Source organism: Hyla sarda, chromosome 4, assembly GCF_029499605.1.
Source record: "Hyla sarda isolate aHylSar1 chromosome 4, aHylSar1.hap1, whole genome shotgun sequence".
Classification (NCBI taxonomy): Eukaryota; Metazoa; Chordata; class Amphibia; order Anura; family Hylidae; genus Hyla; species Hyla sarda.
In genome coordinates, this window is record NC_079192.1 from 178,271,197 (window position 1) to 178,285,253 (window position 14,057).

Consider the following 14,057-nt stretch of genomic DNA (forward strand, 5'->3'; position numbering starts at 1 on the left):
ATGTTGCAAAACTACAACTCCCAGCATGCCTAGACAGCCTTTGACTGTCCAGGCATGCTGGGACTTGTAGTTTTGCAACATCTGGAGGCACCTTGGTTGGGAAACACTGTTTTAGGCCAGTGTTTCCCAGCCAGGTTGCCTCCAGATGTTGCAAAACTACAACTCCTAGCATGCCTAGACAGCCTTTGACTGTCCAGGCATGCTGGGGCTTGTAGTTTTGCAACATCTGGAGGCACCCTGGTTGGGAAACACTGGCCTAAAACAGTGTTTCCCAACCAGGGTGCCTCCAGATGTTGCAAAACTACAAGTCCCAGGTTGGGAAACACTGTGCCCGGCCTCCGCCCCACCTTACTGTAAGGGCATGCTGGGAGTTGTAGTCCTGCAGCTGGGGGCAGGGGACAAGCTTGTCACTTGCCCACACATCTCCTGCACCACACAACTACAACTCCCAGCATGTCCTTACTGTAAGGGCATGCTGGCAGTTGTAGTTGTGCGGGGCGGGAGATGTGTGAGCAGGTGATAATAAATGTACTAACCCATTTTTTTTGTTTTCTTCTCATTTCAGATCCGTTTATCCTGTGGACTCCTTCGGATTCGGTGGACTACTTCGATGACCAGCGTTTTTCTTTGTTTGATTTTAATAAAATGGTTAACGAGGGCTTGTGGGGGAGTGTTTTTTGTAATAAAAAATTTTTAAAACCTGTTGTGTTTTTTTCTTACTTTACTAGACAGGCTTAGTAGTGGAAGCTGTCTTATAGACAGAGTCCATTACTAACCTGGGCTTAGCGCTAGCCACAAAAACAGCTAGTGCTAACCCCCTATTATTACCCCGGTACCCAACGCCACAGGGGTGCCGGGAAGAGCCGGTACCAACAGGCCTGGAGCATCAAAAATGGCGCTCCTGGGCCTAGGCGGTAACAGGCTGGCGTTATTTAGGCTGGGGAGGGCCAGTAACAATGGTCCTTGCCCACCCTGGGAACGTCAGGCTGTTACTGTTTGGTTGGTATTTGGCTGAGAATGAAAATAGGGGGGACCCTATGCGTTTTTTTTTTTTTTTAATAAATAATTAAATATATTAAAAAAACGCATAGGGTCCCCCTATTTTTATTCTCAACCAAATACCAACCAAACAGTAACAGCCTGACGTTACCAGGGTGGGCGAGGACCATTGTTACTGGCCCTCCCCAACCTAAATAACGCCAGCCTGTTACCGCCTAGGCCCAGGAGCGCCATTTTTGACGCTCCGGGCCTGTTGGTACCGGCTCTTCCCGGCACCCCTGTGGTGTTGGGTACCGGGGTAATAATTGGGGGTTAGCGCTAGCTGTTTTTGTGGCTAACGCTAAGCCCGGCTTAGTAATGGACTCAGTCTATAAGACAGCTTCCACTACTAAGCCTGTCTAGTAAAGTAAAATAAAAATAAAACACAACAGGTTTTAAAAAAAATTTATTACAAAAAACACTCCCCCACAAGCCCTCGTTAACCATTTTATTAACATCAAGCAAAGAAAAACGCTGGTCATCGAAGTAGTCCACCGAATCCGAAGGAGTCCACAGGATACACAGATCTGTAGAAGAAGTAACCAAAAAAAAAAAAAGTGTAAGTACATTTAGGGAGAAAAAAACTGTGTTAAAAAAATGTAATAAACACACACACACACACACACACTAAACGCCGTGTACCACTTCTGAGCCATGACTACAATTTACAGTGATCCCTCAACTTACAATGGCCTCAACATACAATAGTTTCAACATACAATGGTCTTTTCTGGACCATCGTAAGTTGAAACCAGACTCAACATACAATGCTACAGACAGTCCAGATCTGTAAAACGTGTCAATGGCTGGAAGAACCAACCAATCAAAATGGGCATTCACTGGTAAAACCCCTGTATTACTGAAGTGTATGCACTGACTGGTGTCTGGTATTACATGTTCTGTACACTTTACCTGTATCAGGGTTAGCTGCTCTTTTGGACACCAGGTGAGGGCAACTCCATTACTTGTTTTGGACATTGCCTGTACTGTACAGGACCCCTGAAGAAGCTCCTGTCCTCTACATAGACAAGTGTTTGCCAAGCAGGGTGGCCCCATTTTTTGCAAAACTACAACTCCCAGCATGCCCGGACAGCCTTTGGCTGTCCAGGCATGCTGGGAGTTATAGTTTTGCAACAGCTGGAGGCTCCCTGCTTGGGAAACACTGACATAGACAGTGATTTACAGCTCCCAGCAGATCTTTATTACTTTTATATGTAAGGATTTGCTTTATCTATATCAGTTATCTACTTATTTTTCTTTGTCACTTTTTCCTATTTTTGGATGACATTTTGGTGCCTTTAGAACCAATTACCCTGTTTCCATAGAGTTATGGTCTCAACATACAATGGTTTCAACTTACAATGGTTTTCCTGGAACCAATTAATATTGTAACTTGAGGGACCACTGTAGTTATTGAATTATTTAGATGTGGTGAAAAAGCTAAAAAAAACCTCAAAAACAAAAGATCCAGAAGGAAACATAGCAGCCAAACCTATTCAGACAGCAGGAAAAAGGAACAGACTATTTTTTCTACTACATGAAGTAAATTTCCCACTTTTGCCTGTGTGTGCCAAATTTATTAACGCCGTGCAACAATTTAGTAAATTTGTCGCACATAGTCAAAAATGAAGTAGAAAAAAACAGGGTAAAAACCAGACTACATAGTAAAAGATTAGTAAATGCCCCCCAATGTCTTTGTTTTCTATAAGAATTTGAAACGTGTTTAATGATGAATGCAAATGTTACATTTCACCTTTTGTGCTGCTTCTGCCTTCTGGCTAAGTTCAAGTTGTTTCTGTAGAAGGGCATATGCTTTTTGCAATTCCATATATTCCATTTCTAAAACCTGCAGCTTCTGTAATGTCTGTGTTCTTGTCATTTCCTATAAAAATTTTAGGAAAATATAAAGGTTAAATATGTAAAAAGATATCTTATTTATAACAGTAAAGTCCAACATTTCATCCCTTCTTAGCCTTGTTCATGGCACTTGATCTGTGGGGCAATGACAATGGCAATAAAATTCCAATGTTCAGAATAAAGATGTTGAGGAGAACAGCAATAATTATATACAGCAAAGACCCTTGGTCTGGTGTTGGAAAGGCTTAAAAAGAAGGTGGAGATTTAGCTCAATATTCCACTGTCTATGGCAGATAGGATTGCATTAGTTAAAATGTCGTTACTTCCCCAATTACTGTACTATAAATAATCTGATTTGGGGTAGAAAAAAAGTCAGGATGAAAGTATTATATATTACTATGCCAAAGACAATGGGAGGTCTTGTGTTACCCAATTTTAAGGTGTATTATTGGGCAGCTCAGATAGAACAGTTGTCTGGTATATTTGAAAGAATCCTGATTGATTTCTTGAAAAGTTGACAATATTTTTCAAGTGTTTGAGATAGGGGGTTTGGCACAGGGAATATGTAGAAAATGGTCAGGGCATTGGATGTGTGGGCTAGCACGAGGTTTTCTTTATTATGGAATAATGTAAATTTGGGTGAATTTTATAAAATGGTAGAGTCTTTATTTTGAGAAAAGAAGGGGTTAGTATATGCGCACATGACGCAATAATTCAGCCAGACTATAGCATAGCTACACAGTTTTAGAAAAAGCATCTAAAGCAAAAGTCGCAATGAAAAGTCTCTTAATATTCTTTCAGATTGTGAGGACGAGGGATGTCAGCTAGGCTATTAGTGTTTAACGTAAAGGGTTAAGGGAAAAGGTTAAAAAGTGAAATGGGACTTTGAAACTAAAAATAAATAAATTCACCAGGGATAGTGTGTTTTTTGGGGACACACTTCACTATGGACACTTGTTATAAATGAATAATAATAATAATAATAATAAATTGAATATTTTTTTCTGTTTCGTCTTCTACCAGGGAGAAAAAACAAATTTAATGATCAATTAATCAATTAAACAATTAACTCCAATAGCTACCCCATTAATACCCACTTAACACACAGTATGCCATGTTTTTGTTTCTTCTTGAAGGCAGAAGGAGTCCTTATTGCTTTCTATATTATGTTTGGAGTGCCCCCTTCTCTCTCTATGAAAGTGGAGCAATAATTTTTTCAGAGTTCACAATACGTTAAATCTCATGCAATCTTTATTCTATGGGTCAGTACGATTCTAATGATACCGAACTTGGATAATTTTTGTTTTGTTTTAGGGTTAAAAAAAATAAAGAAGTTTGTTCATTGCCATGTCCTGACCTCTATAACTTTTTTATTTTTTCACTTGCTATGTGCTATGTTAGGAATTTTTTTTGTGCCATGAGCTCAAGCTGTTAAGGGTACTACTTTTATGTATATATGACTTTTTGATAACTTTTTATTATGTTTTTTCTGGCATGCGATGTGACCAAAAATCAGCAGTGCTTGGTCTTTTTTTTTTCCATTTATGCCATTCACTGTGCACAATCAGGAATGCCATAATTTAATACATCGGACAATTAGGCACACAGAGATACCAAATATGTTTATAATTTTTTTTACAGTGTTTTATTTGAATAATGGGAAAAGGGGGTGATTTAAACTTTAATTAGAGGAAAGATTTTTTTTATATTTAAAAAAAAAAAAATTCACTTTTTTTTCAAACACGTTTTTTGCCCCATCAGGGGCCTATCAGAAGCCATCAGTAGACAGCTTACATAGATCCATGTAATACTATTGCATTACATTGATTCAGGTTTTCGGTGCTTGATTGCTAAGGGCTTTCTAAGGCAGCCTTAAGCAATTGCCGATCCACAGAGCACCGGGAAGGACGGGTAAGTCCCCATTCTTCCCCAGCAACCCATCTGCAGCCCGCGATTACATCACGGAGCTGCAGATGGGTCCCCTTGACCCCAAGGATGACCGGCATTTAATGTTTAAATGCCGTGATCGCTACTGATCATGGGAGTTAACCATTTAAATGATGGACATGGGAGCCAGCTCCGATGTTTGCCATTACCAGCAGATGTCAGCTGCTAATAGCAGCGGGGATCTGCCAGTTATGATGCAGACCCGACCTGCAGGCCTGCATCGTATTCCCCACACCTGACCCATGACGTACCGGTACAACATGGGTCAGGAAGGGGTTAAAGATCAATTTAAAGAGCAATTTGCTGCCCCTGTGAAGGCTCCGCCATGGTCCTGTAGGGCCGGCCCTGTCAGTTGGTCCGATGAGAACCCCCGAGCTCCGCAGATACTTCAAATGCCGCAATCAATACTGATCACGGCATCTAAAGGGTTAATGGCAGACATCAGCCAGATTACTCATGTCTGTCACTATTCATGAGGTCCAGCCGGTTCCAATACCATGTTGGGAGACGCGGTGGTTATGGAAACAAGGCACAGAGACATACATGTGCGTCGTGTGTCCTCTATACACACACACATATATATATATATATATATATATATATATATATATATATATGTTTGAAGAGGTCATAGGGGATTCAAAGAGATAATAGAGTGATAGACTGAAAAGCTGTCCCCTCACTGATACTAATTAACTTTGTTTATATAAGGCAGGATGGCCAAGAGTAATATCCACAGTACTGTAACATGCAGTTTGGGGATCTAGGGGCCCCCATTCCATCCTGCTGTTGCTAAAGCGTTTGACAAGGCAAAGATGGGATTCTTATGGCAAGTTTGAAGGGCCTTTGGTATAGGGAATGCATTTTTATAAATTGCAGAATTTCTGCACAGAATTCTGCATGATTTGGACGCTGCAAGGTTGTTCACACAGTAGGATTTCTGTTGCAGAATGTTTGATGCAGAAATCCAGCATTTCGCACTCTGTAAAAATATAAGTCTGGTTATATATTTTTTCGGACTTCGGCTGGCGAATTCTATTGAAGTCAATGGGGCTCGAATTTCTGCGCAAAATGTTGAATTGGTGTGTAAATTATGGGGAATGCATGTAGAACACATGCAGAATTTGTGTTGAATTAAAACATAACTTTAAAAAAGGCACCTTTTTAACTGTGCTGTGGAATCATGCAGAAAGCATCTGGAAATTCTGCATCAATTACGCAAATGCGGGAAAGATGCAGAATTCTGCCATAATGAATGCAGATGCGGAATTGATGCTGACATGCAGAAATTTTGCTGTTTGAAAAAAGTCTTGCATGCCAGAATTTCTGCATTGAATTTTGCATTAACATTCTGCATGAATTCATAGCCAATTCACTTCAATAAAATTCCTGCTGTGTGCATGGGACAGTGGAATCCCATTTAAGTGTATTGGCTATTAATTCATGTAGAATTTTCATGCAGAATTCCATGCAGAAATTCTGGCGTGTGAACATAGCCCAATATTGGATATAAAATTCTGAAGGAGAAAATAAGGCTTTTTCAAGTTCTTGAAACAAGACAATTGGTATCTACAACTCAACTAGAAAAGAATTGTGTAAAAATAGAACACTAGTAACTGTTCTGATATGGTACAACCTTAATCTGGGAGAAATCTGTAAATTCGGTTGCTTTGAGAGGTTCAGTCAAGCAGGTATTCAGAAAATATGTAACCCGTTTGAGGAGGGAGAACTGTAGGAATGGAATAGACTAAACAAGAATTTAACATTTCAAGTAATAATTGGTTTGAAAATGTCCAACATCATCATGCTTTTAAATCCTCTTTTGAGAAAAATCCACTGATATCTGAGAAATTGAGAGAATTGTTAGAAAGAATAGTGAAAGGAGGGGGGTGTGACTATGAAGATTTATCAGAATATCATGAGTATTGAAGATTGCAGCTTGAAATTCATAGAGATCAGTGGCTGAGAGTATATCATAATACTCTTCCCCTAATGCAAAGCACCAGTTCATCCAGTTTCGTATAGTACATGCACTGTACTTCTTCCCAGTATTCCTTCAAAAAATATGGTCACTATCGTCATTTAAATTGCCCCAGATGTGGTGAATCTAGACCAAATTTCCTTCATCTTTTCTGGGAGTGTGTTTGCATCAAAGATTACTGAAATAACCAGATTACTGTTTCATGCAAAGTAGCTTATTGTTAGAAATCGGTTCCCTTTCAAGCAGCTATGTGCTATGGCTTGGAAGGAACTTGTTGGCCTATATGAAAGATTTTTTTTGTAGGGTAATTCATTTTTGGGCTTTAGAAAAAAGAGAAATGTATTATTTTATTCTTATGTTATTTATGATGCTGTTTTGTAATGTAATTTGTATGAAAAAATATAGATAAATTATAAATGAAAAAAGTCTCTAAACGGTAATGAGGACAAATTGTGCGACAAATCAACACCACAAGAAACAAGGTAAAACTAATGATATATCCCACCCATTGTTACGTTATGTGCTCCGGCTGTACATGCTGGGCGTGAGCGCATGGTCCCGTTATCTGCTGCTGCCGGCGGGGCTGGGATTCGCATTGCGGGACGCACCCACATGCGAATCCCAGCCGTCACTTACCTGGTGCTTCTCCTGCCCCCTCCTCTGCCTCTCTGCTCCATCGTGCGTGTCCCCGTCCTCTAGGGCGCGCGTGCGCCGGAGTTTTAAGATTTAAAGGGCCAGTGCACCCATTAGTGAAGTAACACCTATGGCTCATTGATAAATTCCTCCACCTCCCACACTTCTCTGATCTTTGTTGCCCTAGAGCCTTAGAGAAAGCATTCCTGTGTATTGCCTTGCCATGTATCATACCCTTGCTCTGTGACCTTACCTTGCTCCTTTGACGCCTGCCTACTGACTATTTGCTATGTTCCTGACTACGCTACTGTGCCACCTGCCCTGACCTCCTGCTATCCAGACCATGAGTTGCCTTATCCCACCTGTGCCTCAAATCTCCTCAGCCACCTGTGTGGTCGAGCCGTGCCAGGGGTAGCGACCTGGGTGAGGCTGATGCCTCATCTATTGGAGCAGGTGCCGTTCTTACTCAGAAAAACGTCAAGGGCAAGACTGTAACTTTTGAGTTCTTCTCCAAGACCACCTCTCCTGCTGAGAGAAATTCCTCCATTGGAGATTGTGAACTCCTCGCTATCAAGCTAGCTTTTGAGGAACGCAACATTTATTGGAAGGTTCTTCTCATCTGGTCAGCATCTACTCCGACCATAAGAATCTTCTATCCCTTCAATCTGCTCAGCATTTGAACCCCCGCCAGGCAAGGTGGTCACTGTTCTTTTCAAGGTTCAACTTCTTCATCCAATTCCGTCCGGCAAATAAGAACATCAGGGCAGATGCTCTCTCCAGGTCCTCTGACGTCATTGGTTTGGACTCCACGCCTAGGCATATTATTCCTCCTGACCGTTTGACTCCTGCTGCTCCTGCTGAAGTTCAGCAAGTTCCTCCGGGAAAATCCTTTGTGCCCTCCAGATTGAGATGCAAGGTACTGAAATGGGATCATTCTTCTTTGACAGCAGGTCATCCTGGTATACGCAAGACTCTACTTCTAATCTCCTGGCACTACTGGTGGCCGCATCTTGAATGTGATGTTTCTGATTTTGTTCATTCCTCTTAAACTTGTGCCCATGACAAAACTCCTCGACAGAGACCTGCAGGACTCTTACAGCCTTTACCCATTCCGGAGACTCCCTGGTCCCATATCACCATCGATTTCATCACCAATTTGCCACCATCTCATAATAACACTGTAATTTGGGCCGTTGTAGATCGGTTTTCCAAGATGGCTCATTTCATTCCTCTACCAGGTCTTCCATTTGCCCCACAGCTTGTTGCATGTCTTTTGTTTACATAGTCTTCCTCAGCATATCGTGTCGGATAGTGGTGTGCAGTTTGTCTCTAAGTTCTGCCGAGCCCTTTGTAACCGTCTGGACATTAATCTGGACTTCTCCTCGGCCTACCACCCTCAGTCCAAATGTCAGGTGGAGAGGGTTAATCAAATTCTTGAGACTTATCTTCGGAATTTTGTTTCAGCTCGCCAAGGCGATTGGGTCGACCTTCTCCCCTGGGCTGAATTCTCATATAATCATAAAGATTCCAAGCCCACATGGTAGTCTCCCTTTTTTGTTGTCTATGGACTCCATCTCCGTTCTCCTCTTCCTCTCCCAGTTTCCTCCGGTGTGCCTGCTGTTGATTAGCTGGTCCGTGACTTCTCTACCATCTGGCAACAGACCCGACAGTCGTTATCTCAGGCTTCTTCACACATGAAGGCCAAGCTGATAAGAGTAGACCTCCTCCGTCCTTCTCTCCTGGTGACATGGTGTGGTTTTCATCCAAGTACATCCGCTTCAAGATACCCTGTTACAAGCTTGGTCCTCGCTACCTTGGTCGCTTCCAGATTCTACAAAAAATGTATCCTCTCTCCTACAAACTCTGTCTACCTGCTACGTTATGTATTCCCAATTCCTTCCACATCTCTCTCCTCAAGCCTCTTGTCATAAACTGGTTTTCTCAAAAGAATCTTGTCCCCACACCTATCACCGGCTCTTCTGACATCTACAAAGTTAAAGAGATTCTTGCCACTAAAACCGTGAGAGGTAAAAAATGTTTCTGGTTGACTGGGATTGTTAGGGTCCTGAGGAGAGATCTTGGGAGCCTGAGGAGAATATCCTGAACCGTGACCTTCTTAGGAGTATTCTGAATCGTAAAAGGAGGGGGAGACTAAATGGGGGGGGGGTACTGTTACACTATGCGCTCCGGCCGCACATGCTGGCCGTGAGTGCATGGTCCCATTATCTGTTGCTGCCGGCGGGGCTTGGATTCGCATCGCGGGACACGCCCAGATGCAAATCCCAGCCTGTTTCTTACCTGGAGCCTTAGAAAAAGCATTCCTGTGTATTGCCTTGCTGTGTATCATACCCTTGCTCCATGACCTGACCTTGCACCTGCCCTGACCTCCTGCTATCTAGACCACGAGTTGCCTTATCTCGCCTGTGCCTCGAATCTCCTCAGCCGCCTGTGTGGTTGAGCTCTGCATTCCTCCCCTCCATCGGTGCATATGCAGTGTGGGATGTGCCCTGTGTGACCCTGCCCTTAGGGTACGTTCACACGTGTATATTCTGCTGTGGGTTTTGTTGCTACCCATTGACTCCAATGGGTCTGCAGCAAATCTGCTGCAGATTTTCTGCAGCAAAGTTGTGCAGCAGATTATGAATGTGTGAACATACTCTTAGGATATATTGACAGGCAGTGGATTTCTTGTAGAAATACTGCAACTGAAAATAATTTTGCTTCATCTGAATTGTTTTGAAAAAAAAAAAAAACAACAAGCATTTCTGCAGGTCACATTCAGATAAAATGAGATGAACTATCTGCAGCAAATCTGCCATGTGTCAATAAACCGAAATTCAGTAATAGTGTAGACAAATGTTTTTATCCTAGAATTTGGTACTGCAATATTGCATCTTTTAAAACAAAACAAACTCGAATGCAAGCACAAAACTCTGACCATTCCCTGACACCATCACACATTTCCCAGAAAAAAAAGTCACAAGGTTGTTCTGACGCACATTGATATCTTGTTTTATTACCTGTTCCTACCATTCCTGCCAGATTTCCATGCATGCCGACGGTTTTGTTTATTTTCCTCTGTAGAAGATGATGAAATCACTCGCTACTTTTAGTGTGTATGCATTTAGTAGAGTAATATTTGCAAATCCAAAAATGGGAATGACTCATCAGTGTCAATATTCGGCACAGCTGAAAATGAGGTCATCTCCTATGTATAGAGCCGACAGAGTACCAAGTCTTTTCAACCTTACTGTCGTGTTCTGCTTACATTTCCTCATCATTTGGAAACAATCATTGAATAAAAATGATTTGTTTACAGGGGACTTCATGTATCATACACACAATGGGGCCATGTTCACACACAATACAATTGGCTCTTTTATGCCATAAAATAAAAATCATGGTTAAAAAATCTTTAAATAATTCACCAATATTGAGTTGCACTGTTATCAATTTAAAAATAGTTATTAGTGCACAAATAAAAAAAAATGGCAGTAACTTCAATGGCCATTTAATAGCATGTCCTTTATATTTTGCTGATTGTAGGGACTCAATAGGGTTATAGGATGAACTTGATGGTCTTTTTTTTAAACCTTATGAACTATGTTACTATGTTAGGTAAGAAACAGACAAAATGCAAAAGTCTGATGTATATTTTAAAAATTGTCTGGACAGCATTAACCCCTAAAGGACCCATGATATAAATGTATGTTATGGATGGTATCCTGGCACTTAGCGCACCATGATGTACAATTATGTCATGAACATGAAGAGAATGCAGGAGCTGTGCTCGCTTCATACATGGTGGGTCCCAGCTGCTATTAGCAGCCAAAACCTCACTGATAATGGCGGACATCAGCAATGCCACTGTTTCCACCATTTACCCTTTAGATGCCTTGACCAATACTGATTACGACATCTGCAGTGCGATTGTGGGGGTCATATGAGTGGTGGCCAGAAGTCTCCTTACCTCCTCTATGCCACTCTCAGGGGATCTTCTTGTACGGTCTGCCTTCTAGAGGCTATACAAGTAGATCACCAATTGTACCGATCAGTGCTATGCCAATGCATAGCTATGAACAGTAATACCAATCAAAAGGTTGCTATAAATAGTTCTCTGTGGGAACTGAAAAAATAAATAAAAAATAAAAGTAATAAAAAGTTAAAAAAATATATAAATAAGCCCATTCCCTATTAAAAAATTAACCACCCCTTTTTCCCATTTTACAAATAAATAGAAAATTGGTATCATGGCATGTAAAAATGTCCGAACTATTAAAATAATAATGTTAACATTATATAATGTTAGTATTACAGTGATAATATAAAGTGAATAACAAAAACATAAAAAAACTGATAAATTTTGGTCACATCAAATCCCAGAAAAAAGGAATAAAAAGTGTTGAAAAGTTACATACACCCTAAAAAACATTAAAAATACAGATTATGGCACAAAAAATAAGCCCTCATACATCTCTTTATACCTAAACGATAAACTTAAAAGCAGCACAGTAGAAAAACATGTAAACATGGGTCTTATTTTAACTGTATTGATCCACAGAATAAACATAACCTCAGTTTACTGTGTAAAAACAAAATCCACAAAAGTTGCAATTTTCAATTTCACTCCACAAGCACTGTTTTTTTCATTGCTCCATACATTTTATGGTAAAATAAAACAAGCCATTGCAAATCACAATTGGTCATGCAAAAAAACAAACCCTCATATGGAAAAATAAAGAGACATGTTTCTTAAATGGCAACAAGGAAAAACGCAAAAATTTTAATTGGCTGTGTCCCCAATGCCAAAATGGTCTGTATCCTTTTTATGGCTGAAAATAACGATTGAAAACAGTGTGTGAGCTTAAAAAAACAATTTCTGTGAAAGTACAAAAAGTCTGGCTATCTGATCCTATTTATTTCTATTGACATCAAAGGGGTTATCCCACATAAGGTGACTTTAGTAATTAAGTGTCATACAGTACTGGACATGGTTACCAAGGATCTGTGCTTGTGTTTGTGGTATATTGCTGTGTGCAGGGGCGGAATGACAACACTCAGGGCCCCCGGACCAAAAAAAGTAAGGGCACCCTGTGATGCTCTGCTGCTGGTCACACTTCTGCCCCTATTCTACCTAAATCCCTCCACCAGCCCTACACACAAAATAAACAACATTTATATATAAGAAACACTTTAAAGGTGGGTAAAATAATTTTCCATGACCAATAATACCAGTATACAAGGAATAAATATATCCCACCACACAATAACTGGATAATATCGCCATACTGTACTAAATAAAATCACTGGACACAGACCAGTATACTATACAGGATCTGTATACCATATAAGTGATTATATACAGGACTATATGGCGGTAGATACCAGCTGTACACAGGATCTGTATACCATATAAGTGATTACAGTTACATCAAGGGACTCACAATAACATCTTTTCTGATCGGCGGCATCCTCTTTCCTTTTCTTCTCCGTCCGGATCAGACTGCCATGACAATCTCTTAACATCTGCAGACAAACATGTCTGCATTTTTTCGAGTGCCCCCCACCCCCCTCCTCTACACAATCTTTCCATCTATAAGCCCATACCTATTATAAAGCCCTCCTTGGTGTCCTGCACAGTACAAGGGCAGGTAGGTAGGTAGCCAGGTAAGTAGTTAACTAGGTAAGTAGGTCAGGAAGACAGATATGTAGGGAGGTGACTAGCCTGGTAGGTAGGTTGCTAGCTGGGTAGTTAGGCAGCCATGTATGAAGGTAAGATATGTACATAGTTAGGTAGCCAGGTATGTAGGTAGGTAGTTGGGCAGCCAGGTATGTAGGTAAGTAGTTAGGCATCCAGGTACAAAGTTAGGTAGCCAGGGAGATAGTCAAGTAGTTAGCCAGCACCCCCTCCACCCAGTAGCGGATCCAGAGTCTAGTCTTGGGAGGGGCATTGTGAAAACCCCCTATGTAGTTAGTAGGTTGCCCTCCTATTAGTTTAATAGTTTTTCCCCATATTAGTTAATCAGAAAAATAGTAGATAGTCCCTCACATTAGGTGTAGGCAGCAGAGTTCCCCCATATAAGGTGTAGGCAGCAGAGTTCCCCCATATAAGGTGTAGGCAGCAGAGTTCCCCGACAGTGGGTGTAGGCAGCAGTGTTCCCCCACCGTGGGTTTAGGCAGCAGAGTTCCCCCACAGTAGGTGTAGGCAGCAGAGTTCCCCCACAGTAGGTGTAGGCAGCAGGGTACCCCCACAGTAGGTGTAGGCAGCAGGGTCCCCCCACAGTAGGTGTAGGCATCAGGATCCCCTCCACAGTAGGTGTAGGCAACAGTTTTGCCCCCCTCCCCCCCATTAGGTGTAGGCAGCTGAGATAGTCCCCCCTTACAGTAGGTGTAGACAGCAGAGTTAGAGTCCCCCCCCCTACAGTAGGTGTAGGCAGCAGAGTTAGGGTCCCCCCAGCAGGTGTAGGCAGCGGAGTTAAAGTCCCCCCCAGTAGGTGTAGGCTGCAGAGTTAGAGTCCCCCAGTAGGTGCAGGCATCAGAGTTAGCATCCCCCCCCCCAGTAGCTGTGGGCAGCAGAGTTAGAGTCTCCCAGTAGGTGTAG

The 14,057-nt window shown here is 41.6% G+C and overlaps 1 protein-coding gene across 8 annotated transcripts in view; it reads right to left on the reverse strand.

Annotated features, from left to right (window-relative positions):
- ALPK3 (alpha kinase 3) overlaps positions 1-14,057 on the reverse strand; it is a 132,182-nt gene that overhangs the window by 43,783 nt on the left and 74,342 nt on the right. For all 8 annotated transcript variants that reach the window (XM_056572907.1, XM_056572908.1, XM_056572909.1 and 5 more), the window contains one exon: positions 2,792-2,920. In XM_056572907.1, the coding sequence (XP_056428882.1) occupies positions 2,792-2,920 (129 nt within the window). The remainder of the gene's footprint in view (positions 1-2,791; positions 2,921-14,057) is intronic.